This window comes from Ambystoma mexicanum, chromosome 7q (genome assembly GCF_040938575.1).
Source record: "Ambystoma mexicanum isolate Mex_15411 chromosome 7q, UKY_AmexF1_1, whole genome shotgun sequence".
Taxonomy (NCBI): domain Eukaryota; kingdom Metazoa; phylum Chordata; class Amphibia; order Caudata; family Ambystomatidae; genus Ambystoma; species Ambystoma mexicanum.
Window position 1 is genome coordinate 6,849,404 of NC_090941.1, and position 18,855 is coordinate 6,868,258.

The 18,855-nt window shown below is 43.4% G+C and overlaps 1 protein-coding gene across 3 annotated transcripts in view; it reads left to right on the forward strand.

Moving 5' to 3' along the window:
- Positions 1-18,855, forward strand: part of LOC138528751 (von Willebrand factor A domain-containing protein 5A-like) — an 880,743-nt gene that overhangs the window by 78,962 nt on the left and 782,926 nt on the right. For all 3 annotated transcript variants that reach the window (XM_069640621.1, XM_069640622.1, XM_069640620.1), the window contains exon 3: positions 13,347-13,549. In XM_069640621.1, coding sequence (XP_069496722.1) covers positions 13,347-13,549 — 203 coding nt within the window. The remainder of the gene's footprint in view (positions 1-13,346; positions 13,550-18,855) is intronic.

Sequence of the window (18,855 nt, forward strand, 5' to 3'; positions counted from 1 at the left end):
GCACCCTCGCTTCTCCGGAAGAAAATGCTGCCACCTTACTTACCAAACTATAATGTACCTATGCATTGTGTTTATCATTATTTTGCTGTCATTAACAATCAGAAATTAATTATTTATTGGTGCACGAAGCGTTCCAATTTCAGTGCACCCACCTGATGATGTACTCGTGAAACCCGCAAAAGCACCCAGACCCTATATTGTTATTCCAGTCCCGAGAAAATCTGATGGTAAGGTAAATGAACTGAAAATGAATGTAATTAGCAGTGATGCATACACACTTGAGGTAACTAATGAAGAGAAAAGCTGGAGACAGGGTCAGCACGGAATGAATGAAAACACAGCACTGACAACTACACGCACACACACACTGAATGTACACGAACCAGGACAAGTGTCAATGGCCACAGAACCTCAAATGAAAGCAGCAGAGTGTACAAGGCGGCCTACCGAAAAACCAGTCCCAGAAAATAATGAGAAACCGAGAAGAATCAAGAGAAAGGCCCACAAAAGCAGTCATATTAGAAGCCCTTAAGAAGACAGAAGCGGCTGCAGAAAAACTCACCGTAAAGACACAAATGTTAGTACACTTATTATTCCTGTATATAGCTAGAGCGAAGAAACTGCATGAGAAACTGAAAAATAAAACCACAGAGACTGTATTGACAAGCACACAAGTTCCAACACGAGGGACAAGTACCGGACCCACGATACAGCCATACACTAGGCCAGTGACAGGCTGGTGGTTGATAAAGGCACTTGTAGATGGCAGAAGAAGGATGCACGATGAGAAGAAGAGATCTGCAAAACCTCCATCTACCCCATTGATGCAGATTAGAAGACCTGCACCGTGGACCAGAATACCCGAGAGTCCTCCAGCAAGAAAAAGCCATACAGACTGTATCAGGTAATATTATCCCCATATATATGGTCGCCGTAAATAATATCGCCAGGAAAAGGTCATGGCGATATTATATGGGTGACCATATATATGGGGACAGGGGCAAAAAAAAAAATTGGGGATTGCGGGGGTGCCCCCCGCATGTTCCATGCAATAATGTCGCCACAAAAAACAGCCATTTTTCGGCGATATTTTTGCATGGCGAGATTTTTGTGGCGACATTATTACATGGAACCATACAGACGCATCTAGGGATGTAGTTATAGCAAACTACAGGAAGACATTAAGAATCAAGAGAAGCCCACATGAAGATAACAACAATGACCTGAACGACTACCTGGACAGCACAGCACATCTACGGAACAACATTTGGTACCAACACATGAAAGAAGTTGGAAGGCGAACGTCAGAAGGAGAATGCTTCGTCTGTGCACTCCTACCGTACAGCATGGGGAAATCCAAGATCTTCGTGGCTGTAGAAATTGATGTCCCAACAGCACATTGTCTATCACATGTTGCAATGTGCAACACCAGAGGCCAGTTCATGGGGAGGGATGCCTCATTGATATGGGCAACTGAAACAGATTACCCCAATGAAGATGATTATGTTCAGGACATTAAGACGAGAAATAGAGCTCATACTAGGAATCACGTGATCAGGTATGAGAAGCCTGAAGTTAAAGGAGCAGGGATAAAATGGGAAGTAAATCCGAAACTGAACGTCCAAGGAAAAACTCCAGAAGAGGCTCAAATTTGGAAGAACAGAGGCCAAATGCAGATTTGGGGAACAGTACTGTCACCAAACGGATGGGAAGAAGGAGTGGTGATCTGCCGAGCATGGATGGTCCTTGGAGCCTGCAAGGAAGCAATAGAAAACTCAGGTTGTGCAAACCTCTATGGCCGAAACTCACAAGATTACTGACATGGGTCAAAGACAGAGGAGAACCCCTGCAGATAGTGCCACTGGAAAGCCCGAAATTGTGCTTCAGGAACAGTGGCACAAGGAAGATGGGAGAAAATCAGAACTGCGGACGAATTTATGAAGCTCCAGGAATGACGCATAGAACTGCAGTAATTATGGACCACTATTTGGGCGTGTGGATCCAAAGCATAGATCAGACTGCCAAGGAACTGGGGAGGCATATGCACAATAGTGAACATCCATTTTTCCAGCACTAGTGATCCTAAAAGTGACCCGAATATTGACAGTTTCCCGAAAACAGGTGCCCACCTGAGGAAAAGGAGATCTGTGGAGCTGGTATCCCGAATGAAGAGAGAGAATTATTTCTCTGCCAAATCAGAAGAAGCATTCCATGCAATCCTATATGAACATAGGCTGTCCAGCCTCACCTCATCAGTGTTCACAACAATCTTCATGCCAAGATTCCAAGTTGGAGCAAACAATAAATGGTTGCAAATAACCAGATGGGAGTTATTGCAGACCATCAACATGACCATAAACTGATTCAATGCAATCAAGGAAGAGTTAAAAGCCATCCGACTGATGACTCTCCAGAACAGATATGTACTTGACATGATCACAGCAATGGATGGAGGAGTTTGTGCAAAAATCGGAAAATCATGTTGCACGTTTGTACCTTCTCATGACGAAGAAAATTGAACCTTAACAGAAGCCATAGGCATGCTGACAACCCTGCAGAACAGACGATCGATGAAACTGACGAAGTAGGTGATGACAGCTGGTTTGAAACACTAGTCTCATGGGTCCCACAATGGATGGCAGACATATTCAATTTTCTGGGAGCCCTGCTATTGATGTTACAACTAGGATTTTGTGTCATTAAGATAATAATCTCACAATGCCAGAAAACTGCAAAGAAAGACATAGGGATGAAGATCATGTTCTATGTCAAGACAGGATACAAGCCCAGAGACCTAACTGATGAAGAAATAAGAGACTTTGTGAAGGTCAGCGAATATGCGCCCAAGGAACAAAGTTTATATATCCCTGAAAACAAATTATGAAGGAAAATTGATCTATTGCAGCCCAAATGGACAGTGCCAGCTAATGACCTGGAATAAAGACGAACATCTGAAAACAGCAGGAAACTTGAAAGGAGTGATAAAGATATGGACTCCAAAAAGACATTCCTACACACCATCATGTACAAACCCAGAAGACGAAAACATGGATACGGAAGAACCAAGTAAGAAGAACCCAAAGGAGGTCCCAGATATGGCCTGCACTCCAGCCACCCATTTTGAAGTACCAGGAATGCACACACCGAGATATGAGATGTATGAGGAGCAAATAAACCAGCAGAGAACCGCACTAGGGCTCTGCCCAGTGCCCATCAGAAGAGCAATGCTATTGAAGTGCCAATAACCAGACAACCATGGGCAGTAAGCTATCCATTGAGACAACCCTACTAGCAAATGACACGAAATGAAGACTGCTTAAACACGATCCCAGAAAAAAGTCAAAAAGCCTTAATTGAAGACAAATGGGGATGTCACGAGGGCCCGGACAGACATACAGATGAACGAACGACAACAAAATATGACACATGAAGACGAAATGATATGAATAAGGATGTAATGAACTTAGAAGGAGAGGCGATGTTGAACCAGACAGAGATTTAACCTGTAAACGCAGGATGAAAATATTCAACTAGCTAACATCTGTACATATGCTTGAAATGCAAGAAGCTAAAAAAACAGTACTGCTTGCTATGCTTAGTAGGAGAATAGAGCGGCAATTGCCAACTATATATCTACCTCACGAAGCACATTATAGAAGTGCGAATCCATTTTATACAAAAGCAGAATTAAACCCAGGTTGCTAGGGGTCCACCGGGCCAAGATTCGTATGGCAGCACAAAGCCAGATGAAAGAGTGGAATCGAAACTTAGCAAGAGGCAGCTTGTGCCTGGTAAGGCGAGGACAAACCAACAGAGAGGCGGACGATAATTTAGGAGAATCGAAACTTAAGAGCATAGCAGCCTGCCCCGTGAATGTCGAGATAAGGTGGCCCAGGCAGGTGGTGAAGCCAAAAAGAGAATCAAATGCACAAATAGAAGGAAAATGAAGCAGATTCACGGTGTACTAACACGTGACCAGCTGAGCACAAAAAGGTACCAATGTCTGATGTCGCCCAAAACCAGAGGATGCCATGACTTTTCCTTATAAGAAGCTACAGTTTTGAGGCCGAATACACAGCCAACTAATTGACACATAGCAATAAAACACTGATTGACGGAAGGGAGGCAGAGTGAATCTTGGGGCACACTGCATCTGGGCGAACATTCTGCATGCTGCTTATGAAAGTGGAGATTTATGCCTAGGGGTGTAACTGACCCAATCACAATGGACCAAATAATCTAGGGTCCTATAGTTAGTAGAACCAATGAGACGTGATACTTTTAGTGACGTTTTCGCACGAGTGATGTAGAGGGATGGACTAGACGCCCACCCGATAAGAGTTATCCAATCCTCACATTCTGTTACCATATACAGATATAGTACCTATACTTAAGTTACCTTTTCCAACCAATAGAATTGTATGACACACGTTTGAGTGTTACACGTCAATGATGACAACATTTTGCTATAATTGTTGCCATCTGAATGAAGATTGTGGGAGTTGCAGCGAGACGGACTATCGCATCACTGTTGATTTCCATGTTTCCCCGTTGTTTGTACTTGTCATTAAACGGACTCCCCTTTGCCAAACCATTGAGTTGTCCTTATTGATTGGTGTTGGAGTAAGAGAATCCCACACCCAATCTACCTCAAGGTGCAGCTATCTCGCCTTAAAGTACTCGAGGGTGAGCTCTGATCCTATGGGCCCGTCAGAGGTCACTCCGCCCTCATGTACAGAACTATGCAGTCTCAAGGGATTCATTCATAAAATCAGAATAAGAGCATGATTGGTTCAAGTTGTGCAAAAACGAAGAAGTATGCTGTTGGTCATTAGAACTGCAGTAAAGGAAGAATTATTAACAATGGAAAAGCAAGGGTGATTGAAAGGATAGAAACAGCTGAGTGGGTTTCCCCTTTGGTTGTAGTACATAAATCTAATGGAAAACCTAGGTTGTGTATTTATTTTGAGATCTGTCAATCGGTGTGTAATACCACACAGGCATCCTTTACCCAATATTACTGAGATATTGGCTACCATCAAAGAAGCTAAGGTCACAAGCACTTTGGATCACCAGATTGTTTGCCACCCCTCTTCTAGAAATATAACAGCATTTATTACACCAGAAGGGTTATTGTAATGCAAACTCATGCCCTTGGCTTGATATCGGCTCCTGCGGTATTCCAACGCATCATGTATCAACTGTTTCATGACATGGACGGTGTCCTGTGCTTCCAAGATGATGTGTTGGTGTATGGGAGTGATAGTGTAGAGCATAAGAGATTGAGAGACGTACTAGATATTTTTATGAAGGCAGGTCTGACACTAAGTAAAGACCAATGCAGATTCAGTAAAACAACTATTCAATATTCGGGTCATACAATATAAGAATCCAAAGGCTGATTTAGTAAACAATATTGTGAATTTCCCCAGTCCCTTTGACATAGAGAAAACAGTGTCCTTCCTTGGTACCGCTGAATACTATTCCAAATTTGTGCCAGGTATAACGATTCACCTGAGGAATCTAGTCAAGGCAGGAGTGAGATTTCATTGGAGTGAACTATGTGAAGAAGAATTCCAAGAGATTAAATTAGCTTTGACAAAGGCTCCTATTTTAAGCAATTTTGACTCTAGGAGAAGCAGTATAGTAACAACTGATGCTAGCAAACATGGGTTAGGTGCTGTCCTCTCACAAAGGGGTCAGGGAAGAGGACTATGCCATTGCATTTGCCTCTAGGGTTTTGAGAACTACGGAGATCATAAACCTTTGAAAGACATTCTTACCACAAAATGATTATATAAAATGTCATCTAGGATCTGGAAGTCTGTATCGAGTTTGCAAGATTATAACTGGGAAATTGAATATTTACCAGTTGTTAAGCAGCAAATTGTCTTTCTAGATTGACCAATGTGGTAAAGGATGAAGATGATGATGAAGAAGATAAAGATGAACAAGTTCTTAATGTCAGCCAGGAAGTAGTGACAGAACAAATGGCGTGAAGCCATGTTAGTTGATTCTGTTCTTATTGATGTCAAAGAAAGAGAGTGTGGAATGAAAAGTACTGAGATTAGGAGAGGGACCATACCGGATCCGTTTAGCAATGTTTTTGATGAACTTCTAGTTAAGGATGGCATGATTTTGAGGGGAGACAAAGAATCATTGAAGTAGCACATGATGGTCACCAGGGAATGACTAAGACCATAAAATTGATTAGCCAAGATTACTGGTGGCCAGGAATGGATTTGCAGATAGAAAGGATCATCAGAGAGTCACGAGAGAAGAGACAATTGCTCTTATGTCTATTCCATCTGTGCCATGGGAAAGAGTAGGACTTGACACTGTGGCACCAGTGCGATCCCAAGGAACATGTAAATATAGAATAGTGTTGGTAGACATTCTTTCGTATTGGGTGGCATCATCATGGGTGCGAAATGTGTGTGCCAAAGATGTAATTCCATTTCTTGATGACATTTTTAGGAGGGAGGGATATCTCACCTTTATCATCACAGACAATGGTGTACAGCTTGTTGCAGTAGAAATGAAGGGATTTTTAAGGATAAATAGTATTGAACATAGGACCAGTTCAGTCTATCACCCAGAAACAAATATCAAAGAAAGTATAAGGGTGGCTATTTCAGAAGGAAGTGATTGGAAAAAGGCTGCAGAGGATACTGTAGTAGCATACAGATTCACTCCCCATGTGAGCACTGGTATAATCTCCATTTGAAATGTTACGGCGAAGGAAACCCAACACTAGGTTTTATTTCCAGGATGGTTGGGTAGAGCATGTCAGAATGTCGTCGATATGATTATTGTCAAGGAGAGAATTAGCAGTAAACAGATTGACAACAAAATATACTTTGACATAAGGAAAGGAGCTAAGCAATGCCTAGTCAAGGAAGGAGATTGGGTACGGATAAAGTTTCTCAGAAGGAGGTTTAAGGTGATCAAAACCCGTAAGTGTCACCAGCCTGCGCAACTGGAGTCTTTGGAGGAGGTGGAAGATCAACCATTGAATTATCCAACACGTTTCTTTTGAACGTTCAGGCCTGTTCTATTCTTTCTTCCTGTATGCGGGCTTAAGAGCTAGCTCCGCCCCTTCACTTTGTGTTGCAACCTTGTTTCATTGTTTCCTTTCTTGGTTCACACACTGCTAGTTTCTGCTTCCATGTTTACCCTCTGCCTGTCCGACGCCTCGAGATACTCTTATCTGCCCACTTTGCCTTAGACTTTTCCGGTTCTGCAGTGCCTTTTAGTCACGGGTCCTGTGTGCCTAGGCTTCCTGCCTTTTCATAGCACTGCCGTGAGTTTGCATGCTCATTTCTTTCCTGGCTATTCCTGGCAGAGTCGGTTTCCCTTGCGGCTCCTCCTCTCTCCGAGCCTCAGCAGCCGGATACTTTATCCTTGCTACAGAACGCTTTCTGCGGTTTACCGCATGTGCCTACTATAACACAACACGTTGTAAAGTGGGTCCCGCCACTTTCAATTGATGCAGACATTTTCACTACAGGACAGAGCTACCGTCGTCCTTATCCTAAACAGCTCTTCCACTCCTCGCTTGTACCCCACGCGGATCCTGTGGATTCTTCATTATTCATTCAAGCTGAGTGGAGAGTTAGTCTTCAAGTGGGTCCTACTGTCATGCGCAACTCCCATATGCCGGCTTGGCGTTTATGGAGTCATGGGCGATTACACCACCATTAGGTTGTTCTATCCTTCCTTTCTCACTTCCTGTAGTGTCGTTCTAGTCTTTTCTGTTTTCCTTTCTTTTTCCGCTTATAGCCACGCCCACTTTTCGGCTCAGCGCGTTGCCACCCATTGCCTTTGCCTACGGGTTATGTGCTAGTGCTTTTTGTGCTTCTTGCCTTCGCTGCTTTGCTTTCCTTTTTTACATTTGAGTGCCTTCCCCTTTCACAGGTTTCGTTCCGTGCCGCCCCTCCCTGTTTTCTTCCTGCCGGAACTCTTCCGCTCTGTTTGTTTACCTTCTCCTCATTTCTGCACTTTCCTTTTCCCTCTGCCCGGTTTCGGCCATTGTCTTCTCGTACTACCCTGCTTTCTCTCTTTCTCTTTCGCTCTTCCTTTCCCCCTGTCTTCCTTTTCAGACACTCCTCCTTACCTTGTTTTCCTGTCTTTTGCCGGAGATCCGTGGTGCACTCACCTGTGGCAGCCTGCTGCCGGATCATCTACGGAGTGCCCCGATCTTCTTTTTTCCAGTCAGAATCACTCCTCCAAAGATTTCATGCTTTTCGGATGCTAACTGGATACTGCCTTTCGGTTTGAGAGAATCGTCAGCTACAGCGATTATACCGCGCCTGCTACTCACCTTCCCTTTCTATACTGTATAAGGAACCCTGATTGTGATCATCACCTCACCCAGTTTGGACATTTGCTCATTGTCTAACCTCCTCCATCAAGGGATAACCTCATATCAACAAGGAGAGAGGTTTGTTTCAGCCACTGGCTTTTTTCCTCTCGCGGGCACTCTTGAGGGGGGTCCTCTGTTCACCTGTCCCATCAGGGGAACAGAGTGGCTTCTATCCGAGGGAGGTCGTATCCCTTCTGTAAAAAGAAACACAAGGATCGCAGAAAGAAGGGCCTAACATAGGAATTCACATCTGAAGACTCGGGTGAGGAGGAGGGGGTTCTGAAATTGGATCACATACCACATAAGAAATGTGAATTTGACACCTGTCCACTCAGTTCCTCTGACACATGTTCAGTCAAACGGCTGCCTAATACCCAGGCTCAGCCCTCTACATATTTGTAAAAAGAACATCCTTTTAGAGCTCTTCCTTGGTCTTACTTACCATCTCTTTGGTACTTTGGACGCATACTACACCACACCGGATCCATGGACCCCATCTTCTATGAAGGGTTTTTTGTGCTTCCGTTTTTTTCCCTTTGGCGATTCCGGAAGGGTGGCCTCTCCTCTAATCTGTTCCTTCAGCGGACATAGTGGCTACCTCCCGAGGTTGGCCGTATCTCTTCAAGGAGAGGAAGACTTCTAAGAAGAAGGGAAACCAGCCTCCATCCGACGACTAGGAACTATCTATAGAAGAAGATTCAGCTGAGGAGGGGGTATTAGCCAACATCGGTGTCAGTAAGTTACATGGTGCTGTGAAAGTGACTGACGGACGGGTGTGGAATGTCAATAGAGTTTGCAAGTATATAAGATGGTGTGAAAGTCTGCAGGAGATTAAGGAAGAGAATGACCAGAGAAAGAAAGAAAATGATCAAATTGTGTACAAGTAGGTTTGTAAAGTACACAAAAAGGAGCTTGCTGCTTGGAGTTGTGGGAAGCCATCTTTTCTGAGATTATGTTGAATAATAATATTGCTTTCTGTCCAACCACGACTTCATTTGAAGATGTCCATTTTTTTTCCTCCTAATCCATAACATTTAATTCGGTTACAATGCATTACCATTCCCTTTATATCTCTAGTTTGTTACGTCATTCTAATTACTATCATTGTGTTTATTCTACTTGTATCAAATATTTCTTCACATTATCCCTGTTGTTTTCACCATTGTGGGAAAAGGGAGATGTGTAGCATTCTTCACATGTAGAATGTTGCATGTAGAATTTAGAGTGAGAATGTAGGGAGTGTTGGGGAGTTCTAGGTCAGTTGGAAGGAGCTCCTGAGAGGACCGGTGGGGTTTTCTGCACCTACCAGGGGTGGATTAGTTCCCCCTTTCCCTAATCTGGGGGGCAAGTGTTAGCAAAGATTTCTCTTTACTGCACCTTTCCTTACATTTTTATGGACCCCCAAACTGTTTGCTTTTATTTTGTATCCTGACCTGTATTTTTTACAGTTCACTGTCTTTTGTTCATCTGTTAACATGTCCCTTAAGTTGTCTGTACTGAGAAACATTGTTTCCCTTAGTCTTTCGACTTTGTTACTACTTTTAGTAACTTATCACTTGTGCTAACATTTTATCATTGTCCAATGCATCTTACAATGCAGTACAATGGGGTACACTTTTTGTTTTGCCCTAGACTAACACTCAAAGGATTTTTGGTTACTCTAGCTGTGGTAAATGGACAAGCTGGTGACAGCAGTGACTTTGAACATTTTATTTTTTGGTGCCTTTCGTTTTAGCCTTACCTTGTTTACTGCGTTTTGGCTACTAACTGTGGATAGTGTCCAAACATGGCCGTGCCACATGGTTTTTCGCTTGTCCTTTGGCCATCTTGTTCTTTAGCCTTCTTCCTGGCCTGTGAGGCCAGGGAAATCTGTATATGGACTTCCAGTGCCTGGGAAAGCAGAGGCTTCTGGCGGACTACTGGAGGGCTATGTGTGTTTGCTGACACGCTGTAGGCTGGGACTCGTATGGTCGCCATCCACCAACTGGTTTCAGTGTGTCTGAGTGTTATGCATGAGTTTTCCCACCAGTGGTCCTGATTTGGGTTGTGCTGGGTTGTGTGTAGCTATTCCTGCTAGTGGGAATTTCGGCTCTTACCTGGTTTTTAGTATAAGAGGACCCCTGCACCCATTCTTCAGAGATCCTGGAGTACCCTGAAGGAGCCAAGACTCCTGTCCAGCTGTGAGACCCGTGAAGAGACCCGAGACCTGACTGAAGGAGGCCTGGCGACCAACTTCTGCTGCTGTCCTAGTGGAGCCCTTGCTGCTGTCCTAGTGGAGCCCTTTCTTGCTATTGATCTTCAGCAGTCCTGCGAGGGAGCTGCGACCCTTCGAGGGGCGGGAACATCATTTCCTGATGTCTGCTCAGTACCCTGTGAAGAAGACCCATTGGAAGTGTCCCAGGACCGTCCTGTGACTGACCAGCTCTGAATTTGGGCTACCGTGCTGCCGTCGCCGTTCCGAGTTGAGGCCTGGAACTTGGGCCATCCTCTGCTTGTCCTGCAAGACTTACACAGCTTAATTTCAGAGTCCTAGCATCAAGGGGACCCGAGATAGGAAGGAAAGCCAGACCGCGATAAGTGAGGCCCTTTGTGTCGCTGTGCTGCCATGACCACCTTCCGAAACGGCTTACCTGAGAGTCCAGTCCTGAGAGGGTGTCTGCATCGTGTTTTTCTGCATTCTTCATCCTGAGGCCTTGCACCAGTGAAATACACCAACCGGAGATCAGCTCGAACCTGCAACCCCTGCGAATCGAGGACTGAGGCGGACCCCGGGAAAAGCAACCTCGGACCTTCTTCCATTGACCTGCCAAATCCTGGAAAGCATGCGAGTATGAGGGTAAGTTACAGTGGCTCTTACCTGCCCCTCAACTCCCTTTAAAAATTTTCCTAACTTTTATAAAACATTTGCTATACTTTGGCTTTGCCATGCTTGCTCGTGCAAGCCTTCCGAAAGTTGGGGTCACTTCTGTTAGTTCAAATAAACTGTCCTCTAACCCTTAGAACTGTTCACTGGATCCCAGAGACACACTACCTTCATTTTTTTCCTGCATCACAAATTGTGTCAGAACTTTCCTGAACATTTGGGCAAAAGGCCCCAGACAATTAAGGGAAGGACATTTGAAGTTAGGGGTAACTCTCTGTGGATCTGTAGTTCATAAAACTAATTTGCACTTTCTTATACAGGGATTTAATTTGTTTTATGCCCTACTCTAGTGATTGTGTGTATGTAATCTATTGTTAGTGTTGTGTGATCTTTCTACCTGTTAGTAGTAATTTTTCACAGTGATACTGTCTAAGTGTAATTTTTATTCCCATTGTGTGTTCTCATTGTGGACCCTTTACAAGCTCACCACCTTTTGAGACTTAGCCTAGACCTCTCGTCACTGCTACTTTGAACTGGTTTGGCTACAGCTCCTAGAGTTTTCTGTCAAAACATGGGTTGGCCTCCTATACATCTGTCCACCATGCCAGAGTATAAAAAATCAGTCCTAACAAACCCCTGCAAGAGTTTTGTTTTGCTGTGAAAGGTCACAGCCCGACCGAGGGAGACAGATGTGAATTTTTTGGTGAACTTTGTTTTGGAAATGGGAAAGTAAGACTTTAAAGTGGAAGGCCAGGCGGGCCTTGATCGATGTCTTGAACTTCCTTTGTGTTTAGAGCCTGAGCCAGATTGTGTCATCCTGCCTACAGGGACCGCCTTACTCTATGCTGTACAACGTGGGGAGGAGAGCACATGTATTCTTTATATTTGAACAGTGACTTTCCTTTGCATACATATTCTCCTTTTCACACTTTGTGTACAAGATATAGGGCAGACATTAGGTTTTTGTTAGTATAGGCCATTTTGATTTAATGGACTCAACTAGGACTGCTTTATTTATTATTTGATGGTCGAAACTACCCCCATCTTGGCAATAGGGCAAAGTAGGAGTTCCTCCAACCCCATTGAAACTTCAATAAAGGTTTTACAAACTGTACCTTTTGTGTCAGTGTCATACTTGTGATACCATGCCCCCTTACAATACCAACATTATTAAACTTAAACTACGGCATGATCAAATACTTTTTTTTTTTATTCGACCTTCAGCCAACAACATCAAAATGCACCGAACCTGATTGATCTCATGTAATAATGCATTAATAATAACTAACAAATAATGCAATTCCTGCGGGATAACTTCAGTTTCCAAATGATTTACTTGTCTGTTCTACAACAGAAGAGGAGACAAAACGTATATACAATATTCTTGGTTTAACCTCTACAGGGCAAGACCCCTCCAAGCAGATTTGGAATGGATGGCATCCTTTAAAATATGCATGAAATAACACTTTGCTCTACTAGTTCTACAGTAGTGATATTAATGACCAGTCAATTCTATTTCAGGAAAAACAAAGACTACACTGGTCAAGTCCTTATTTACAAAAAAAGTCCACTGACATTGGACAGGTCCTTTATAAAAGTGCACAATGAATCTGGTTAAAATGGACAAGCCTTTCAAAGGAACGTGCGACCTGTGACTGACGAGACAGGCTTTTAACAGATTCCTAACTCTTAAAGTGAATTGCCCTCTCCACAAGCACAGTATTCTCAATTGATGCACAAAGCAAATTGCTGGGTTCATTCTACATTTGGTTTCACTTTCAAAATGCCAGATCCTACTAGTTTTCGTGGTCCTTGCTTCATACTTAATATTGTAAGGTTTTGTATAAAACTGTAACTGTACCAATTTTGTTGACGAGTCCATTACCTTATTTCTCGAACGTTAACAATGTGCCACACTAGTTTTGAAAGCGCTTGTTTTTAAATGGTTAACTTTTCAATCACTATTTTTTCCCTGTGGTAACCCTTAACCTTATTTCTACCTTGCTGGTATTGTCATTGACCGGCCACCCCATGTTTCCTTTTAGTTCTTGTCCCAGTTTATTTGGCAACCAGTTGAAAGGCATAGTTTGAGGATGTGGAATTTCTTTCTTTCCCCAGTCCCCCTCAAGAGTATCTCAGTGGATGTCCAGGTGAAAGGCTTTGTTGCCGATGTTTCTGCGACTCTCAAGTACAAGAATGAGGAGCAGAATCCTTTGGAGGCCGTCTTTGTATTCCCCATGGATGACGACTCTGCGGTTTACAGCTTCGAGGCCACAGTGGAGGGGAAGACTATCGTAGCAGAGATACAAGAGAAAAAGCAGGTAAAGGATCCCAAGTCTGCCAATCGGCTTCAGGGTTTGTTGTGCTTTTTGTATGTACAACTTGTCCCTTGATGTGACAACTGGCTTTTAACATTCTGGTGTATGGTACAGTTTCCTCACAAGCATTTCTAGCTACTTTTACATGAACTCTAAAACTACCCCATACCACATAATGTTGGTTCCTTTCTGTAATTTCCTCCTCCACGTCTTGCTACTACATACTGGCAGCACTAAAGCCCCCCAATATATTTAAGTTTTGTTTACATCTCACTTGACCATATCACCCTGACTCCACCCATTTGCATCACTCCCACTCCAAAAAGCCACTTGAGGGAATTTCGGGAGGGGATAAAGAGGCAGTCAGAAATGCTTGTGTATGAGCGCGATAGAAATAAAATATCAATATCACTTTATCCTTACCTCAAAATTGCTGCATTTTCGGAGACTTTTACATACCATTGTTACTAATCCTCAGGAAAAACAAGCTCTCTAATTCCTGTTGCCAACCATCTGTGTGTCCAGTACTCTGCCTCTTCCTTGGGGGGGATGGTTGTGATGGCCAGGGGGAGGGTGGACCATGCGCCACCACCCGTGTGGTGATTCTGGGCCATGGCGGAGTTGGAATGATTCCATGGGCAACAATACTGCCCAGATTGGGAGACCGGGGTAACCACAGAATGCCCCAATATATAACTATATCCATTTTAAGGGGCTCTGATTGAAGCAATCCTGTGTTTGCTTAATTGCCCAAAAAATTCCGCCCCCCATTCCCAAGGTTAGAAAGCAGTCACAAGCAAGGCAGGCCCCTATAACACTGTAAAAAACTCATGGACATTTCAGCATCAGTCACACTTGTTCACGTGGATGAAATACTTGTGTATAGGCGCGTTATAAATGCTATTTCATATCATAAGTACAACCTCGCACCCGTGCCCGGAGGAAAAAGGCTCACTGGAGCAGGTGGTTCCAACACCTGTCTCTCCTCACCTGTGTTCGGGGAGATTTCCTAAAGTACTACTGGCAGTAAGACTTTAGTAAGCTATTTCAGTGGTTTGTAGATCCCAACTCTTAGTATCAGTCTGAACTAGCTCAAGACCTTGGTAGTGTGGCAGAGCAGTCAGGCTTATCTTAAGAGGAAGATTTGAGCTGTAGCTAAGTACTCTGAATCTTAGTTAGACAGGCGCAACAAAGAAGCACTTGCACTATACATATATTTATAGGAATACAAGATAATACACTTCAAAAGGCACTTTCACTTTTGTGTTTGTTCGCAGTTACGTTTGTAGCAACATTGGAAAGGGAAAAGACAAGCTTATCGTAGTATCGGTAATTGCGCACTTGTGCGGTTTTCAACAGGTTATACGGTAATGCCTTTTTTCTGCAAACACATATAGGAAAGTCACTTAAAGGGAGGAAAATAAGTAATTTGTGCAACAGGGGCTTAGTTCAAGTTTCTAGAGACGGTGTCTTTGCTTGGAAAGTCTTAAGTCCAAAAACGCAACCCTAGCTAAAGGCAGTTCAAAGAGGGCTTGAAGTCTTGACAAATTGCAAATAATGAAGAGTTCCTGCAGATTTCTTCTAAATTTATTGAAGCCGCAAGTTGGCAACTAACAAATGAGACCTAAAAACGAACTTGAAAAGGGGACACAAGCAGCAGCTTGGGACAGAGGTAAGAGGGGGGTCCATTCTAAAAAGGACAATGATGCCCACTTACCATCTCTGAGTGGAGAAGGGGAGTAGACTGCTTGTTTGCAGCAAGACTCAAAAGGTACAGAGTGAACCAGTCCTCTCCCCTGATCCTCTTGTGGGACCAGGGAGCAAGGGAAGATCCAGACACAGGTTCCTGCGAGGGAAAGGGAGCAATCCTGAAAACCCCTCACATTGAAGTAATTAGTATTCAGTAACTGAAGAAATCACTGCATCAGGAGGATTCCAGGAGTTGAGACTGAGATCCAAAAAGGGGGGAACCCTTGAACGAAGCCAAAGAGGCAGTTGTAGACTACAAATGGAAAGCACCATGCAAACAGAGTTCAGCAGATCGCTAAGGCGGAGGAATTTGGTAGTGAAATATATCGCTAGAATAGGAGGCAAGGAAAGGAACATCAGTACAAGGGGAATAATACATGTTGAATCAGGGTACGATCTCTCTCTCTTATTTCAAAGTAGATGGTTGACGTTGGGCCCCAATTTGCAAATGAACTAGACCGCTCAAACAAGCGGTCTATGTCGTAGTGAAACAAGACTACAAGTGATACGCCAGCATCTCCAAAGAAAGCAAAGGGTGGTTCTGACATAGCTCTGCACAAAAGGCTGTGGGTTCGGAGAGAATTCAATCAGCAGAGGTTAAAGGGGAGAGCAGACTGAGTGAGAGCCGGAGGTCAAGGGTTGGAGAGGAGGGACGAGTAGAGGAGGAAGATTGTGGAAGAAGAGGGAAGGAAAGGGGAGTATCCATGTCTGCTTCAGGACACCAGACCTGTAGGATTTCCATGATTTTCATTACCCTTTACACCATCCTGTACATTTACTGCACCATGCACCAACACCTAGGAGCATCACTTACTGGATGCCAGAAATTCACTTGGAATACACTTGTAGAAGTTGTACACGGCCTAATGAGATTGTCATGGTGAATGGTTATTACACAAGCACCGCGTTGCACATTTCAATGATATTCTGCAGTGTTTTGTTCCAAAAGTCTAAGAACCAATCAACTAACACAAGAGGTGCCTCTGAAATCCAGCGCAATGATAAACGTGCCTCTAATCATAGTTGTCGTCATAACCCATTTGCCAGAGCTTAAACTCCACCCCAGAGGTGGTCAAAGGCTCACCTTGGACAGTATCAGGTTTTCCGACATAGAATATTATCAAAAGGGAAACCTCTACACATGAGCACCTGACAGGTTTGCTGTGGAGCCACAGTACTGTCTTGGACCTGCCCCAGAACATCCCAGAACCAATTTGTATTACTCTTTGTGTAAATTATTAACGTTAGATGCCATCAACTACTTCCGGACACATCTATCACTAAAACAAGCATTTACACATGCTATTTATTGCCACTTAATACTATACTCCTGAATGGAAACACAAATTGTGTTGTCACACTTTTTTATTTAGCATTTATCTGGGTGTATCTTCTTGTGCAGATATGAGCAGTTATAGAGTCAAACAATAAACAATCCCCAATATAATTATCAATGTGGTTGAACAGAGTTCTAGTATCTGTTTCTTCTTCTGTGCACTTCTTAAAATCTAATCCTTTTGTTAGCACAGTTTTTCTGAGGTCCAAGTAAGGGCTTAGTAAAACCATTCAGCTGAGACAGTACAAGACTCCACTCTTTGTATAAGCCTGTGCCACCTGAGTTCATGGTAACATAGACAGAGCAGCCAGGCGTGTCCTAGGAGGGAAAGAGGGCTGTAGAATCAGTACAAATGAAATTGTAATACAAATGGTCCAAAAAAACACTGAAAACACTATGTAGTGTAAAAATAAATGGTGTATTAAAATACAAGTAGGCCCAGGTAGATCTTGGGGGATCTGGATACTATTGCAGATCTTTTAAACTCATTATAGAAACATGCAACACTATGCTTGAAGGTACACAGACCAAAGCATATAACCTTATATGGAACACCTTATTTGGAACACCTAACAGCGAAGTCAAAACCAATAGTTTCAGTAATACAAGGGTAGTAGACCTTATCAGTTGTACCGTGACACTCGGAAAGAAATCACATAGTAGTATCATCTGGACAATATACTTTTCTGACCTAGTGAAACACCGATTTTAGGAACAGTATAAACCTATAACTCTGATTCAGGATACTGTTATTCTAGGGGAGTTGGGCCTTGGGTGTAATATTCAATTACAATTGCTTTTCAGTTCACAGACTAAAGGAAGCAATAACTCAAACTCATTTTAGGATAAAACAGTTATGCTCAAGGTAAGTAAAACCTATAGACTTTTTACAGGAGCTATTGACAACATAACGGCAGGTATAAACCTCGATTTTAGTATCTGTCTAAAACAGTCCGGGGAAAGCAAAACCAGTGTTACGCTTGAAGAATGACTCAAAGTTATTCTAATGCAGACTTATTCTGCACAGGCTAATAGCATGTCAGGGGAAGCAAGACCCAGTTGGGGACACTCATACATTTATCCTAACAGGAATAGTGAAATTAAACCCACAGCATTACTTTTGGGAAGAGGCACAACCAAATCACAGGTGAGTAATATAACCTTGCATCTACTTTCTGTTAGAATGGCGAAACAGTTTCTAAGGAAAAAAGATATTACATATACTTTTCAGAGTGGCAGAACATTTCTAAGGTAAGTAATAGCTTGTATAACTTAATTCTCAGAGTTACAGTTATCAACTTCTTTTGCAAGTAAGTAACTTTTAAACACTTATTCTCTTTTCTAGGCAAAAGGCCCAATCCCTAGAAGTCGTCTTTCCTTATTCTTCGAGCATGAGTGTCATCAGTGGCAGAAGGGGGGGGGGGAATCACAAGGCTCTAGTGTCCCCACAGGCAGGTCAGGATAGGTTTTAAGTAGCAAAAGTCATAGCTCCTAAGGAAGACTGTTAGAACAAGTAAGTACTTTATAGAGTTAGTTGAGCGTCCAGGGGCTTCACAAAAGACACCCTAGGAGGATTCCAGCAGGGACCTTGGTGCACTGAACGAGAGGACTCCCAATCACAGCAAACACCCCAAAACTACACAGGAATCACAAGAGACTTAAGGTAAGTAAATACTCAAGCCAGCACAGTACCTCAGCACAGAAGACGATTTTGCAGCAGGAGGACTTCTGTATCTGCAGCCAAACACCTGGTTGTTGAATTCCTTCATCAAGAAGACAGAAGATGGGACACTGGAAGGACTTTTGCAGCAAGGATCATGTGGAAGGCTCTACGCAAGGTTTTCCTCTTGGCAGGTTGCGGTCCTGTGGATTTGGCGCCTTTTTCAGGAGCACAGAAGAAGACAGAATATCGATGGTCGGATTCTCATCGTTTGCAAGAACCAGCACTCTGGTGAGGGGACATTTTGTGCTTCTGAAATCCAGTAGGATGCCCACGAAGTTTCAGTGAGATTCGGAATTCGGAAGACTGTGCGCCGCGTAATGGCTCAAGGTCCCAGGGTATTGGGCTATTGCAGCCCCGCAAGGTCGCAGCATGGCATGAGATGGCTCAAAAAGCAGGTCTAGTGGGTCTCACCAGGCTCTGGGTCGGGTTCATCGTTGTCGGAGTCCCCACATTGGAAGGAAGGGCTACAGCAGGCTCTGGTTACACAGCAGGCTCTCCGGT